General features: G+C 45.8%; 1 protein-coding gene across 1 annotated transcript in view; it reads left to right on the top strand.

The window, feature by feature from the left end:
* Window positions 1-16,566, top strand: part of RUSF1 (RUS family member 1) — a 103,804-nt gene extending 87,238 nt beyond the window's left edge. The window contains exons 12-15 of the mRNA XM_033945586.1: window positions 1,074-1,144; window positions 15,089-15,247; window positions 15,394-15,471; window positions 15,574-16,566. Of these exons, the coding sequence (XP_033801477.1) occupies window positions 1,074-1,144; window positions 15,089-15,247; window positions 15,394-15,471; window positions 15,574-15,668 (403 nt within the window). The 3' untranslated portion in view covers window positions 15,669-16,566. The remainder of the gene's footprint in view (window positions 1-1,073; window positions 1,145-15,088; window positions 15,248-15,393; window positions 15,472-15,573) is intronic.
* Window positions 16,567-16,847: the final 281 nt, after the last annotated feature.

Below are 16,847 nucleotides of genomic sequence, written 5' to 3'. Positions count from 1 at the left end.
TTATATTAAATACTTTAAAATATTCCCAAAGTTTCTTTTTAAGATGTCATTGGTTGTTCAAATGTTTCAAGGTATTCTGCTAGTTTTTTAGAATCATTAAAATTTTGTGTTTTATTTCCTAATGTTACCTTCATCACCGCTGGGTAGAGTAATCCATATCTTGCCCCTAGTGCTCGTAGTTGAGGTCTTAAATCAAGGAGTTGTTTTCTTTTTTGAGCAGTTTCTCTAGCAAAGTCTGGCACAATATGTATCCGTGCATCTTGACATCTTAGGTTTTTATTTGCTTTAGCTAGCTGGCATATTTCAACTACATGTTGATATCTTAGTAGTTTAAAAATAAAAGTTCTTGGACCTTTTTGTGTGGTTGTTTTCTGTCCCGGTATTCTGTGTGTCCTCTCTATTTCAAGAGGCACCTTGGATTTTATAGGCAGTATCTTTGGGAGGAATTGTTCTAAGAAATTGATAGGATCATTTTTTTCCACTCCTTCCAGCATCCCAATAATTCTTAAATTATTTCTTTTTTCTCTATTCACACAGTCTTCCAGATCTTTCTTTAATATTTCCATTTCCTTCCAGGCTTGTTTGTTTTGTATAACCTCAGTATGTACTTCCTCTGCTCTTTCCTCTAAGTGTGTCATTTTGTTGTCAATTAGATCAACTCTTTTTGTTAATATAGCAACATCATCTATTGCTTTTTGTAGTTGTTTTTTGATCTCCAGTACTATATCCTTTATCTGTTTTATTTCTGCCATCATATCTTGATCTTCTGCAGGCAGTGGTACTCTTGATGATGTCCCTGGTTCTGGCTTTGATCTTTTGTTACTGCTGGTTCCTGATCCTCCGGTTCCTGCATCGTTTTTATTTTGTTTGTTTGATGACATTTTCTTCTTATAAGTCTTTTTTCCAAATAAAATTGAATTTTTGGAGTTTTAAATTTGAAATAGTAGCTTGTTTAGCCTGGAGCACAGCTCTTAACCGACCATTTCTTTGTGTGTCCAAGTTCTAGAATCTCTGAAAATCAATATTCACCATTATCTAAAAATAATAATACAGTGAATCTTCCTCTGTTCCAGCATTTCTGATTTTGAAAAGGCACTGGTGAATAATCAGAAAAAATATTTGCTGGGCTACAGCAGCACAAAAGGTGAGACCATTGCAGGAAACGTTTAAATATTGGATTCCTCTAATTTGCTGTCTACTGTTGCACACATGTATTGTGAGAGTTGTTGGCTATATGTTGTGATTATACATTTGAAATTAGACTATCCTTATAGAGAAGTTGTGGTAAAGAAGCCCAGGTACATTTCAATAAACAACAGATAAATGTTTCCAAATTACCTCAGAGAATGACACAGAGATGGGGACAGAGCCCACGGGGATGGGATGGGGACAGGGACAAACTTTGTCCCTGTGTCATTCTCTAATTAAACTTGTATCAATATGTAAAAACTTAATACAACTAGACAACTGTCCATTTTTATACTTTAATAAAAAGATTTAAATATAAAATCATAAGTTTTCAAGGCTTGTTCAGATGAGAACAGAGCTTGCGGGGATGGAGACAACAACAGCAAAACAAAGATAAAGGAATCATAGGGCTGCTCTGTTCATCTGAAGGGAGGGAGTCTGGCAGCCACAAGGATGACTAGAGTGGTCTCATGATACCTTTATCTTTGTTTTGCCGCTGCTGGAGAGAGATTCTGGATGGAAGGGGGTCAGGCAATGGATGGGAAGGGAGAGAGGGGGCCAGGTGCTGGATGGAAAGGGGGAGAGAGAGGGTGCAGACACTGAATGGAAGGGGGATAGAGAGGGAGAGGGTGTAGACATTGGTTGGAATGGGGAAAAGAGGGGTAGATGATGGAAAGAGGAGAGAGAGAGAGAGGGGGAAGATGCTAGATAGAAAGGGGAGAGGAGTCAGGCACTGGATGGAAGGGGGAGAAAGAGAAGGGGCAGATGCTGGATGTGAGGGAAAAGAAGGAGGGGCAGATGCTGGGGAGGAGAGGGAGCCAAACTCTTAATGGATGGGGAAGAGAGAGGAGGGTCAGATGTTTGATGGAAGTGGGAGACAGGGTCAAATGCTGGATGGAGAAGAAAGAGGATAAAAATTAATGAGAGACTGGGAAATAAGAGGAAGTGAAATAGGAAAGCCAGAGTGAGAGAAAGAGATGGCAAACTGTAGTTAGACACAGTAAAAAAAAAAAAAAAAAAAAAAAAAAGAATGGAAACTGTAGACTATATAGTAGGAAATAATTAAATCTGGACAGAGTCAAAAAAATAAATTGGAGAAGAAAGAAGAGAACAACTATAAATTGACAGGAAATCTTGGAAAGAGTTAAGAGGAAAATAAGAAAAGCAGAAACCAGAGACTGGGACCAACATATGTAGAAAAAGTAAATAACCAGACCAAGATAGAACAAAAATAATTTTATTTTTAGTTTAGGATAAAGTAGTGTGGTAGTCCTTTATTTGGCATGTGTCTTCTATGGCTCTTATGGGAGATCTGTATTTCCAAATGCCTGTTACTTGAAATAAGGTGATGTATTTTTATTGTACTAGTTTTAATACATTTTTATGTTCAAATCTATTTTATTAAGCAATAGTAAATACAACAGCAATATAAACCATGGTATACAGTTTCATCAAACAACCGTGGAGGACTGGACTCTGATGTCCTCCCCGGTCCCACCGCACCCCCACCCCACAGAAAGGAATCTCCAACCCCCCACCCTCCCCTCCCCATCCCCCCAAAGATACATACAACTCTTGTGCAGGGATCAGCAAGGGCAAATAGAAGCACAGATTCAGAGGCGGAGTCTATTCAAAACATGGCTACGACTCTTAGGAGTCAAAATGTTCAAGTACGGAGTCCAAATGTGAACAAAGTCTCTGCTCCGGCGACGAGAAGAACAAACCAAACGGGCCTCCCAACCCATAAGTTCATGAAGGCGATTCCTCCAATGCCAAAAGGAAGGGGGCTCAGGAGAAAGCCAGCAACATAAAATACATTTCTTCCCCAAAATAAAACATTTACTAAGAAATAATTTTTCAGAAGAAGTGTACATATACAAGAAAGAGAAGTGGGCAAACAACATGGAAAGCACTGAGACTGGCACAGGTGTCTGCAACAAGCCCTGTAAAAAGGAGGCCAGCGCCTTCCAAAAGACCTGAATCCCCTTACAGCTCCAAATACCATGAAAATAAGAATTAACCTCCACCGAACAGCGGATGCATAACTGAGTGTCAATACAACCCATATAGTAAGTCTGACTCTGGGAAGCATATGCCCGCAGGACAGTGCGAAAATGACATTCACGTAATTCAGCACTATGCACCAAGCCCGCAGTACGTTTCAGGGTTGTTAACAAAAAATTGTCCCCCAAGTCCCTACCCAAGTCCCGCTGCCAAGCCTCCAAAATACCAGGGAAAACCCTAGGCTGGCGAAGAGCCATGACCCGGCCATGTAGAACAGAGATAGAGACCCTATTATCAGGACCTGCAGTCAAAAAAGTACAGAGCCGGGTCCCAAAATCCCCTCGCAAGGAACTCCTCCGAAGGGAAGCCACATAGTGGCTAAGTTGACAATAAGCAAAAGGAAGGCCAATCTCAGGGACCCCCCTTCCCACTAACTCAGCACAAGGTAGGAGAGACCCATCATCCAGCAGAACATGCCGCAACTGCTCCACCCCCCGAGCCCTCCAACGACCAAACACGGAGGGTCCAACCCCCGGAGGGAAAGCTAAGTTCCCCACCAACGGTAGAAGGGCACTAGTATGGGAATCCTGATCCCACAACCGAAGGGCCTGATGCCATACTGTCCACAAGGACCGAAACAAGAGGCTACGCTTACAGAGTCTCGGCAGTTTAGATAACGGGGCATGAAGGAGATACAAAAGATGAAGAGGATAGAAATGATCTCGCTCCAGAGAAAGATCCGTATAGAAAGAGGTACCCAACACCCAATCACTAACATGGCGAAGCAAACAGGCCTGATTATAAACCCTGATGTCGGGCACCCCCAAACCACCCCCACAGGCAGGCCCCACCAACAAGGACCATTTCACCCCAACAAAACCGGGTCAGTAGGGAGGTGAGGGAATGAACATCCCTCTGCAACAAAGAAAGGGGAAGAGTCTGGAGAACGTAAAGCCACCTCGGGAAAACAACCATACGAAACAAATGAATTCTACCCAACAAAGATAGCGGCAACGCCTGCCATTTGGCTAGCAACAGTTTAGTGTCCGCAAGGAGTTTATCGATGTTAAGACGATACAGTCGGGCTACATCCATAGTCAGCCTGATCCCCAGATATCTAAAAGAGGAGTCAGCCCAGCGCAACGGGAAACGATCCCCCCAAGACTGCTGAAGATCAGCCAAGGAAGCCAGAGCCTCAGATTTCGCGAAGTTCAAAGCAAAGCCGGAGAAATCTCCATATTCCCGAAGGCTCTCCAACAACACAGGCAAGGAATGCTGCGGGTCCGTTAAAAAGACCAATAGATCATCCGCAAACGCCGCCAGTTTAAAATGTGAATCTCCCAATACCAATCCCCGAATATCCGCAATTGCCTGAAGCTCCCGAAGTAGAGGGTCTAAAGAAAGCACAAACAGGAGCGGCGACAGGGGGCAGCCCTGGCGAGTCCCTCGGCGAATAGAAAAATAACCAGAGCAGGTCCCATTAACCAAAATCCGCGCCTCCGGATCACTATACAGCGCCTGGATTGCTCCAAAAAAGAAGGGGCCCAAACCGTACGTCCTCAGCACCGCAAAAAGGTAACCCCACCGCACCCTATCAAACGCCTTCTCGGCATCAAAACTAATAAGCATGGAGGGGCTACCTTCCTGTCCCACCCGTTCCAAAGCTAACAAGATTCGCCGGATATTCTTAGCTACAGGCCGATCCCGCACAAACCCCACCTGAGAGTCCGAGATCACCAAGGGCAAGATGCGCGCCAGGCGATTAGCCAAAAGTTTTGCCAAAAGCTTCGCCTCATAATTCAACAGTGAAATAGGACGGTACGATTCAGGAAAAAGAGGGTCCTTACCGGGCTTCGGAAGAACTATAATAGACGCTAAATTTACGTAAGGAGGAAGAAAGCACTTAGCAACACTCAGATTATAAACTTCAGCCAGCACCGGCGCTATGTCCGTCACCAACAATTTATAGAACTCACTCCGAAACCCATCCGGGCCCGGCGCCTTTCCTAACGGACTGACCCCTATCGCCCCCTCCACCTCCTCCGCGGTAAAGGGAAGATCCAAAACGGCAGCATCCCGTTGAGATAAACAAGGTAAATCTAGGCTGTCAAGATAAAGTTGCCCATCCAAAATCTCGGGGCCTGGATCTGTATACACCTCAGCAAAAACTCCCGCAACAGCTCACAGATCTCCTCCGGTCGATGATGCAGCACCCCAGAAGCGCCCCGAAGAGCAGAGATGCTCTCAGGTCCACCCCGCGGATGCGCCATACGGGCCAACAATCTACTGCTCTTATTCGCAAACCGAAACAGATGAAACTTAAAGTACTCCCTCGTCCGCAGAGCCCGGAGATGCAATAATTCATTCAGTTCCAGCTGGACCTCCAAAAGCTGCGTACGAAGCAGGAATGAGGGTGCCCTGCTGTATTGACGTCGCAACACAGTTGCCTTCCGCTCCAAAGCCAGAACCGTCCTATGCTTCAGCTTCGACTCCCGGGCCACATAAGCAATGACATCCCCCCGTAAAACAGTCTTAGCCGACTCCCAATAGAGAATGGGATCATCGCGATGCTGCTGATTATTATGTTGAAAATCACGCCAGCGCTGTATCAAAAACTCTTGAAAACGAGGATCCCTATACAGATAACACGGAAACTGCCATGACCCCCTAGGGAGCGGAGAATCTCCCCAAGTCCACCGAAATCCCACCCAAGCGTGGTCAGATATTTAAATGGGGCCCATATCAACCCCCAATACCTGGGGAAGCAGTTCACGAGAGAGGAGGATAAAATCAATTCGGGAAAGCGTCCCGTGCGCCCTGGATAAGTGGGAGTAATCCCTCTCCAAAGGGTGTAGCACCCGCCACACATCCAGCAACCCCAAGGTAGATTCCAAAAGCTGGGCACCCGTATAAAGTTTGGAGGTCTCTCTGCCCGAAGAGGCAGAGCAATCCAACTTGGGATCCGGTACCTCATTAAAGTCCCCGCCCACCAGCATTGGAACATCTCCAAACTGCAAGAGTTGATTGCGAAGCCCCCGAAAAAACCTGGCCGAAGGATTATTAGGGGCATAGACATTGCAGAGCAAAAGGGGCCGATTATCGAGCAACACTAAAGCAACGATGTAACGCCCATTAGGGTCGCGGATCACTCTCTGGGTTTGTAGGCGAAGACCCTTACGGATCAAAATAATAACACCTCCCTTTCCCCCAACGGCGGGCGCCTCCAAATGGGAACCCACCCACCAGGTACAGAGCTTGGCATGTTCCGCTGAGGATAAACGGGTCTCCTGTAAAAAGGCAATAGAGGTTTTAGAACGATTCAAGCGCTGCAATATTTTGGAGTGCTTAATAGGGGAGTGGATCCCCCCAACATTCCAAGAAGTTAAAGTGTATTCCAGAGCAATCCACTCAATAGACAAGTAGTACAAGAAGAAGGAACCAGTATAGTACCAGAGAAGCGTCCCAGCCACCGCTCCTCCAGCGTCACGCCACCTCCTGTACCAAGAATCGAGCCATACCCCTGCCACCAAGACAATCCCAGATCACACAGCCCCCCAACCCAACCCCCCCAAAATTCCACAAAAAACCCCATCGCAGACTCCCTGAAACCCTTCAAGACACTCCCCCACCCCCCAACTACCCCCCTCCCCACCCCACCATCCCCCCTCCACAACCAACCCTCACCCAACCTACACCCAAGACACCCCAAAAAGGGCATCACTTCCAGGAAACCAGGTACACCCTCCCATGGGAACAATGACCAGTAGCCCCCGGCCCTCAGCCCCCAAAACTCAGAAAATAGCAAAGAACAACACCCATCAGCCAAACCCCCCCAAAGCACTCACACCACCCCTCCCCTCCCTGAACACCACAGCCAGCACACCTACCCTCAAGCACACTCACCCAGCTAAGTCCCCAAGGCTCACAGAACCGGATAGGCCAAGAATAGACCCAAACTAACATAGGACAAACAGGACATCCCCCATGCCATCCCCACACCCACCAACCAGGTAATCCCTCATGGTGACTCAGAGTCCCAACTCAGAGGGAGTGGAGAAAAACCCCTAGTCCAAAATCGAAACATAGACCAATCCTCAGAAAGGGTCGCCTCAGTCCACAACAGCTCCCTGCGGCGGTTCTTCAGGCATCATCTCCGTCACAAAACGCTGCGCGGCCTCCAAGGTGTTGAAGTGATGAGCTCTACCCAGATGTATCAACCTCAGGCGAGCCGGGTATTGCAGAGAAAAAGCAATGTGGCGCTGAATGAGACGGGTGCATAAAGGTGAAAACTTGCGCCGTGCCTGAGAGACCTCCGCCGAGTAGTCCTGGAAGCAAAGAATGGGCCGGTTGTCATACAAGAGCTTCTTGCCCTGCCGCAACGCATGCAGGACCTCCATCTTGTGATGATAATTCAGGATACGGCAAATGACCACTCGAGGTCGGTCAGCATTCTCTCTCCTCTGCCCCAAACGATGCGCCCTCTCCACCCGCAAGGGGCCCGAGGAAGATGATAAAGACAAAGACTCAGGCAACCAGCGTTCCAATAGCGCCCCCAGCTCCACGTCCCACACCGATTCGGGCAGGCCTACAAACCGAAGGTTATTACGGCGGGACCTATTCTCCAGGTCATCCACCTTGGCACGCAACGCAGCTAAAGCTGTAGTGTGAGCGGACTGCTCCTGGGCAAGCTGCTGGACGTGATCCTCAGCAGCACTCACCCGCTGCTGAGTCTCCTTGACCTCTGACGTGAGGGAGGCAAATCTCTGATCTAATGTGTCCAGTTTATCCAATATACGCTGCAGTTTGTCCCCCAGTGAGCTCTCAAGAGCAGCCTGAACCTCTGCCGTAACTGTAGTCACCCAGGAAGAGTGAGGAGCCTCCGGCGACGGGGGTGCCATGTGGTCCGCCATCTTGGCCTCTGGCAGCTTACTCCGCTCCCGATCCTTGCGGACCGCCTTAGTTGCCATGGCGATCCTACCCGAGTCTCCCAAAACGTGCCGCGCCACCCAGCAGCTCCCCAGCACACTGGAAGGACTGAACCTGGAGATTAGACTTCAGAGGAGGAGCCGCACCGCTTCTGATGTTTCAGAGCCGCAGCAGCATGCTGTCTGCAGCGCCACGTGTCCGCCGGGAGATCCGAGTGCGATAGTGCAGGACTGCTGTGTAGGGGAGTCTCAAGCCGTGCCACGCCGCTAATACGCTTCCCAGCACAACGGAGGGACCGGACCAGAGGAGTAAAGACTGATTAAATGCTGCGCCGTGTTCGGGTGTAGCGGAGCTGCAACAGCACGCTGTCTACAGCGCCATGTTTCCGCCGGACTAATACATTTTTGATTAATGTTTGGAGACCAAACTCTCCTTCCTCATATCAGAACAGGGTACCATAACTGCTGTATACTGTCCTGATCTGAGGAATGAAGTTTTGGCCTCTAAAAACTAATTGAAAAATGTATTTGAAAAGTTGAAAACTTTTTAATATGATTTGTTGTAATATTCAAGGTATGATGATATTTTAATTATTGATTGCTTTTGTATTCTCCCTTGGATATTACGGCTTCTTTGGATGTAAATTGCCTTGAACCTTTTTGGTATAGTGCGATTAATAAATTTTGTATTAGATTAGATTATTTAGTCCAATAAAATGGTATCATATTACCTAAATTTTGTTTTATTTGTATTTTTTAACATATAGGGCTCCTTTTATGAAGCCGCATTAGCGGCTTTATTGCACGCAACTTTTTAGCACACGCTAACCCCCGCGCTAGCTGAAAAACTACCTCCTGCTCAAGAGGAAGCGGTAGCGGCTACTGCGGCCGGCAAATTAGCGTGCGTTATTATGTGCGTTAAACCGCTAATGCGGCTTCATAAAAGGAGCCCATAGTGTAATGATTGTAATATATCAGTTTTTCAAATTTACTTATGCTATCTTTATATTTTGCACAGTACAGTGGAATGTGCATCACTTTTTTTCCCATTTTCCAATGTTGTACTGTGGCTTCTTGGGAGAATATTAGGGAGTGGGTTGGAGAACATAGGGGGGGCTGAAAAGGAAAACATCAGGGAGGGGGCTGGAGAATATGGGAGGGCTGTAGAGAGAGAGAGCATTGGGGAGGGGGGCTGGAAAGCATTGGGGAGGGGTTGTAGAGCATGACAGGAGCTGTCCCAAATGTTGTTCATAGCCAATTGTCAGTAGTAAAAGAAATATTTTAGTAGCTTGACAATTTTCATTTTTCAGCTGCCACATGCACCTTTTTGAGTTAATTAGATATGGAATGGTACAGCTAAATTAAATATTGTTAAACTAGTAGATGGAAATCCTATTAAAGCAGCAATCATTGGAGGCTGAGAAAGGAGAGACTTTTATGTGACGATCTGGGTGTTTAATTTTTATTACATTTTAAATAAAGGTAGAATAGGGTTGATTAGCTTTGTTGACTTGGCTGCTTTGAGAGAGAGAGGAACTCCTTTCAGAACATGGCATTAAGAAATGCAGATATTTCAGCGTGCTTTGTATAGTTTAATTTTGTGGTTACCATTATATATTGTTAATAAGATTATATTGTGTGTATATGAAGAATGAATGGAAGAAAGCATTACTTCCCAAGGACAGAAGGCAGATAGTTTCACATGTGGGGTGACAATATCCACAGAACCCAGTATGGACAGTCCAAACTGAACTGTCACGTTAAGAAACCAAAACATTACCTGAACTGCTCATGTGCAGGTACCTTTCTGCCTGCTGATGGCTCTCAGGACCATCAGTTCAGTAAGAAAGCTAAGAAGCCAAGAAGGGAAGGTGGGTGGGTTGTGAGAATTTCTACCTGCTGTCCTTGGATAACTAACACCTGTTATCCCAGGACAAGCAGGCAGCATATTCTCAGATGTAAGTGACATCAACCACGGAGCCCCAGTACGGCAGCTTTAAAAGTGCATCACCACTTTAAGAACTTAAGAAAGTTCACAAACTGCCTGCACCGCGCATGTGCGAGTGCCTTCCTGCCCGATGCCATTTGCGGCTCCTCAGTTCTTAGTTTTCCATGGAGCTAAGAAGTCGTGTTTTTTGAACATTTTTCAAATTTTTGCTTTTGCTTTCCTGCTCATGTGTATTTTTTAATGTGTTTTATCTGCGTATTTCTTTTGAGTAAAAAATACCCAAAAACAGTTGGACATTTTTTCCTCACTGTTCTCACCTCATGGACTTTGTCCGACGAGGCCTCTTCATTTTCTTCAGCCATTGAATTTAATTTGGCTGAGGCAGTTTTTCCGTCGATGTCCCGGCCACTAACCGTTTTTAAGAACTGTTGCAGGTGCCAACAGCAAATTTCCATCACTGACCCACATAGTTGGTGCTTACAGTGCCTTGACCCTGAATACCATGTTGAGTCCTGCACGCGGTGTTCTACCCTGCAGAAACATACTATTAAGAGTTGCAAACTCCAACAAGAGAAGTTCGGCACCGGTATGGACAATGATAAGACATCACAGCCTTCTACATCAAAAGCATCAACTTTGACATTGGCATCGGGGAACTTCGCTCCATCGAGTAAGCCAGCTATAAAGCTGCTAGCTTCCCAATATGTCTTGCAGGTCAACATTGCAGTCAAACTAGAAGCTGATTCTACGTACAGTGCTGAATATTTGGAGGCTTTGGACTATGATGAGCCTCCTAAAGAGCTTCGATTACCATTACATGGTATTCTCAGGGATACTCTTCATAAGAACTGGGAGACCCCCCTTACTATTACTGTGACCCCCAGAAAATTGGACTCTTTATACAAAATAATGTCTTCTCCTGGTTTTAACAAACCACAACTCCAGCATCAGTCCCTGGTGGTAGAGTCAACTTTGAAGAAATCTGCTCCATCCAGAGTCTATGCATCAGTGCCACCAGGACATGAAGGGCGTGCTATGGACAAATTTGGCTATCGCCTGTACCAAAACTCCATGTTGGCCAACATAGTCCTAAACTACAATTTCTATATTTCCTGCTATGTCAAGACTCTGGTTAAGAAATTGTCTTCTTTTGATAGGTGCATTCCTTCACAGCAATTACAGGATTTTTGTCACATCTCTCACACCCTTGCCCTGGTTAGAAGATCTATGGTGAGATTAGCTTATGATGGCTTTGAATTATCTTCTAGAGCAGTGTTTTTCAACCTTTGTACACTTGTGGACCGGCAGAAATAAAATAATTATTTTGTGGACTGGCAAACTACTAGGACTAAAATTTAAAAACCCCATTTCCTCCCCACCTCCTTGAGCTTGGTCCCCGCAAATCATCTGATCCCATCCGTACAAGCCTTAATTATGATTTTATATTGAATGTATTTTATTAAAGTATAAAAAGAAACAATATTCTGTACAATTGTCATTTTATAAATAAAATAATACAGAGCAAGGATCAACAAAACACCTGTCTCCCCTCCCCTTCACATATATCCCCTCTACTATCAAGAAAACTGAACAAGCCAAATTATTACAGAATGCTACACAGAAATATCATGCCCATTGCTAACAGAATACTGCAGTCACATATGACAGGAATAGTGTTAGGGGAATGCAACTAGGACAACTGCCCCCTGGTCAGAGAGCACCCTAAGCCAGCTGGAAGCTAAAGAAGCACTGCCTGGGCTTTGCAGTCCCCAGTTATATCTAACACCAGCTCTAGCAGGATATATATTTCAAATCTAATATATTCTAATCACAAAATAGAAATAAAATTATTTTTTTCTACCTTTTGTCGTCTCTGGTTTCTGCTTTCATCTTCTTTTCACTCTCTTCCCTCCAGCATCTGCCCTCTCTGTCTCTTCAATCCAGCATCTGCCCCTTCCATCCACTGTCTGCCCTCTCCCTCTTTCATATGGTATCTGTCTTCTTTCTATGCCCCTCTCCCCTTTCCATCCTGCCTGTGCCCCCTCTCTCATTTTTACATGATTCATTCCAGCTTCACTGCTCTCTTCATTTTTATCTCTCCTACACCAGTTCTAGCATCATTGTCCCTCTCTGCTTATTTCTCTGCTGACCCCTTCCCATCATCAATTTCTCTACTTTCTCATGCCTGTCTCTCCCCTTCCTCTCCTCTAATCTCCCTTCCAGCTGTTTCCTTCCTTTTTTCCTTCTCCCTTCCCTCCTCCTCCTGTCCAGCAGTAACTCTCTTCCCTTCCTCCCCTCCCAGCAGCATCTCTCCTTCCTTCCAGGTCCAGTAGCTGTCCCTTTTTTTCCTTTGTCCAGAAGCTTCCCAGACTCCTTTCCCTCCTCCCCTCCCAGCAGCATCTCTCCTTCCTCTCCAGTAGCAGCTGTCCCTTTTTTCCCTTGCCCAACAGCTTCCCAGATTCCTTTCCCTCCTCCCCTTCCAGCAGCATTTCTTCTTCTCCCTCTCCAGTAGCAGCTGTCCCTTTTTTTCCCTTGCCCAGCAGCTTCCAAGATTCCTTTCCCTCCTCCCCTCCCAGCAGCATCTCTCCTTCTCCCTCTCCAGTAGCAGCTGTCCCTTTTTTTTCCCCTTGCCCAGCAGCTTCCCAGACTCCAATAGTGGCTTTCTCCTCTCCCAGCAGCTCTTCTTACTTCCCAGCGCAGCGATTCAGGAAGGCAGCCTCTGGTCCTTTGTTGGGTCGCGCCACCTCTGAGGAAAGAGGAAGTTGCATCATCAGAGGCAGCTGCGACTCAGCAAAAGTCCCAAGGCTGCCTTCGTAAATCGCTGCGCTGGGAAGTAAAGGAGAGCTGCAGAGGGGAGAAAGCCACTGTCGGAGGCTCCCCATGATCTCTCCTGCCCAGTGCGGATCAGCTAAAATATCTCATTGATCTTGCCGGCCCTGCGCAGACCGGCAGGAAATTGAACTTAATCAATCTCGCCGGCCCTGCACGGACTGGCAGAAATTTCCTGCGGACCAGCACTGGTCTGCGGACCGGCGGTTGAAGAACAGTGTTCTAGAGCACATGTGCAAACGCAGGCCGATCCTGGCCATTTTATGCGGCCCGCAGTGACTGTGTGCCTTACACTACACTAGGGGTGTCCAACCCGCAGGTGGCCAGCTTGAAAGAGATGTAGCATTTATTTTGCTAATTGCCACCCCCAGGTGTTTACCTTCTGGCCGGCTCCCTCCTCCTCACTGCCGCAGTTGTTTCTGTGCACAAAGCTGCAGGCGGCAGCTCCTCGCACATCCTGTGTCTCATTCGAAAGCCTTCCCTCTGACGTTGCGACAGAAATGTGCAAGAATGTCTAGGACTTAATTTTGTGAGACAGACAAATTAAGGTTTCCTGACTAGCTGAAGAAATGGGCATCTCGTCAGGTACAGTTTGGAAAATAATTCATAAAAAGTTGGGCACGTCCAAGGATAGTACGAGATGGGGTCGAAGAATGCTGATACCATGTGAGAAGGCCACGAGGCTCCAGTACTATCAGGAGAACTTGGAGATGTTTCATGAAGACCAAGTTAATTTTTTTTCATCATTAGTTGACTGGAGATGAGACTTCCTATCACAGAGATCCTGAGTCCAAAATTGAGTCAATGCAGTGGAAGCACAAGTCTTCCCCCACCCCAAAAAAGTTAATGACAGTAAAATCTGCAGGCAAAGTCATTGCAACTGTCTTCTAGGATTATGGACTTTTGTTTCTGGAGTTCATGCCACACAAGACAAACCATAACCAGGGAGAGTTACACCAACACAATGATCGCTTTGCGGGTGTCAATCAAGGAGAAAAGACGAGAAAAACTCACAGCAGGCATGCTGCTTCTTCATGGCAATGTGCTGGTACATCTTGTCACGACAATCGCAAGCTGCCATCTGAGAATGTGGGTTGCAGCAGCTGAACCATCCACCCTACAGTCCTTTTCTAACTTCCTCGGATTATTTCCTGTTCTGAGTTTTGAAGAAATCTCTTCACAGACAGTTGTTTTCAAATGACAAAGACATCAAGGAAGCTGTGATGTCCTGGTTTGAAGGTCAAACAGAAGAATTATTTTCAAAGAGGTTAAGTCTTTCTTATCTGTACCCTTCGCCTCTATAACCAGCTTCAGACTCCATCCCTTCTACTTTGCTGCACCGTATGACTGGAACAAGCTGTTTGACTCGATACCTCAGGCTCCATCTCTGGCAGTATTCAAATCCAGACTCAAAGCCCGCTTCTTTGAAAATGCTTTCAATTCCAAACTCCATCCCACCTTCTAGCACCAATATCTGTCTTATCATTCCTTCTGTAATTCCCCCACCTGAGCACAGTGTATTGATGCACTTTCTTGTCCAGTTTGTCAGTCCTGACTAGATTGTAAGTTCTTTTGAGCAAGGACTGTCTCTGCTTTGTTTTGATGTACAGTGCTGCGTGTGTCTAGTAGCACTATAGAAATGATTAGTAGTAGTAGTACTAGTGGCAGACAGCAAAAGTGCTGATGCTGCTGGCTGAATATTGGGCCCTCTCTCTCTGGGATAGGGAGCAACAGCTGCTCTGTCAGGGCTATTGAAGCAGTGACAACTTTCTTTCAGCCTGGATTTGCTGGAGGCACCACTGTTCTTTTACTGATTCAGTAACTGCTCTCTCATGATCTAGGCTTATAATAGGTGGCTGGAGCTGTCATCTAATTCACAGCCCACATTTATATATTATTCCATGTTCCATAGCAGCATTAGTTTTTCCAAAGTTAGGACACCTAAAATCTGGCACCTAGCACCTGGGAATTTTCCATGGTTTTGTGGGAATAAGTCTGTTTTGAGGAGATGCTAACTGAGTACTGTAAGTGTTGCTCTGTATTGTAGGAAACAGTTGGCCTTATATTATGTGATGGGGAGAATAGATGGGTTTATGTTGTGAAGGGTTTGTTAATATATTTTGATTGTTTCTAATGCTGTTTTTATACCCACCATATGTGAGGTGAATCTTTATCTCTCTCTCTTTCTGAACAGGGAGAATATCCATTGTCCTTCGCCAAGATGCAGGCAGTATAGACATGATTCAGGCCTGTACACATGCTGAAATAATCAATATGTTACTCTATGAGAAGATGCTTCATTGCCAAATGGAAGACAGAACTTTCCGAGAACTGCAGAAGAGACTCCAAAATGGTATAAGGGGAGGGAATATGGGAAGAGAATGAGGAGGCAGGTGTGGGCAATGAGGAAGCACAGAAGGAAAAATAATTCCAAATCCTGTAATAGGTTGATAGACAGAAGTATTTATTTTTTAATTACTGTACTGGTTTCCTTTGCAGCTTCTAAAGAAGAGATATGGGAAATCATCTCAGAAACTCACCTTCTTCTGGACAGGATCTTCCCTAAAATCTTAAAGGGTAGAAGAATATTTATATGCTTTGGGGTTTCAGTTTAAGATGATTCCCAATCCTATTAATTAATCCTATTAATTATATATAATTATTTTTTCTCTCATTCAGGATTTGTCACTGCAGGCTGGGTTACAGACAGGAACCTTCTAAACTTTGATGAGTGGAGAATAGACTGGAATTTAGAAGCAAAGAAAATGCAGTGACTTAAAGCTCACTAGTAGCAGAACCCAGAGCAACTGAACATCTACTCAGCACAAGACCATAAGGACTGGTGTCATTTGGATAAAGAATAATCCCCCTGATATTCAGAAAGAGTTAACCGGTCAGCAGTGGCATGCAGTGACATTTAATAGATGAGTTACGGTAAATCAGGGGCGACCAACCTTGGCTCTCGCCAAGTCAGGTTTTCAGGATTTTCACAATGAATATGTATGAAATCTATTTGCATACAATGGAGGCAGTGCATACAAATAATCTCATGCATATTCATTGGAGAAATCCTGAAAAGCTAATTAGAGTGAGGCTTTCAAGGACTGAGGCTGGATACTCCTGTGCCAAAAATTAGTACAATACGTACCCTAAACCAAGGTTAATGTGCTCACTGTTTGTGCTGAATGATGTCATATTTTGGTCTCTTTCTGAGAGCCACCTATAATATTTGCTACTTCTCCTTTTGACTTCTGTATTGATGTAAAGAAACTTAAGTTCTGTATCATTACCACTTTTCCGAAATCAATCTTTCAGAGTTATGCACAGACTGACATTAGGTAGTGTAAAACTGCATATGCCATCAAAAAATACTTTGAGTAATACAGACCTGATATTTTATAAGAACATAGGAATAGCCTTACTGGCAAGGCCAGATTAAAGGATAGGCCCAGTAGGCATGGGCCTAGGGTCCAAAATGGTCAGGGGGGCCCGCTGGTGCAATGCTTTAGGGTCTTACCCTTGCTGGATTTGCCGGCAGTAGCAGCGTCATCATCTTCTCGGCCCCCTCCCGACCTGACTCGACCCGACTATCTCTCCCTCCCACGCGAACCCCGCTGACCCTCCCACCGCGAGATGTCCGACTGAGAAACCTTCCTCCAGCAGCGTGGCAGCTGCAGCACTCTAAACAGGCTGCTTCGCGGCTTTCTCCTACTGGTGATTCCCTCTGGCTTGTAACTGATAATGTCATCAATGATGTGGCACAGGAAATTACTGGCAGGAGAAAGCCGCAAAGCAACTTGTTTAGAGTACTGCAGCTGCCACGCTGCTGGAGGGAGGTTTCTCAGTCGGTCATCTGGTGGTGGGAGGTCGGCAGGATTCGCATGGGAGGGAGGGAGAGATAGGAGGGTTGGATCGGGTCAGGGGGAGGGGAGAGAAGCGGTCTGCCTCGGGTG

Source organism: Geotrypetes seraphini, chromosome 5 (assembly GCF_902459505.1).
Source record: "Geotrypetes seraphini chromosome 5, aGeoSer1.1, whole genome shotgun sequence".
Taxonomy (NCBI): domain Eukaryota; kingdom Metazoa; phylum Chordata; class Amphibia; order Gymnophiona; family Dermophiidae; genus Geotrypetes; species Geotrypetes seraphini.
This window is presented reverse-complemented; position numbering and strand designations above follow the sequence as displayed.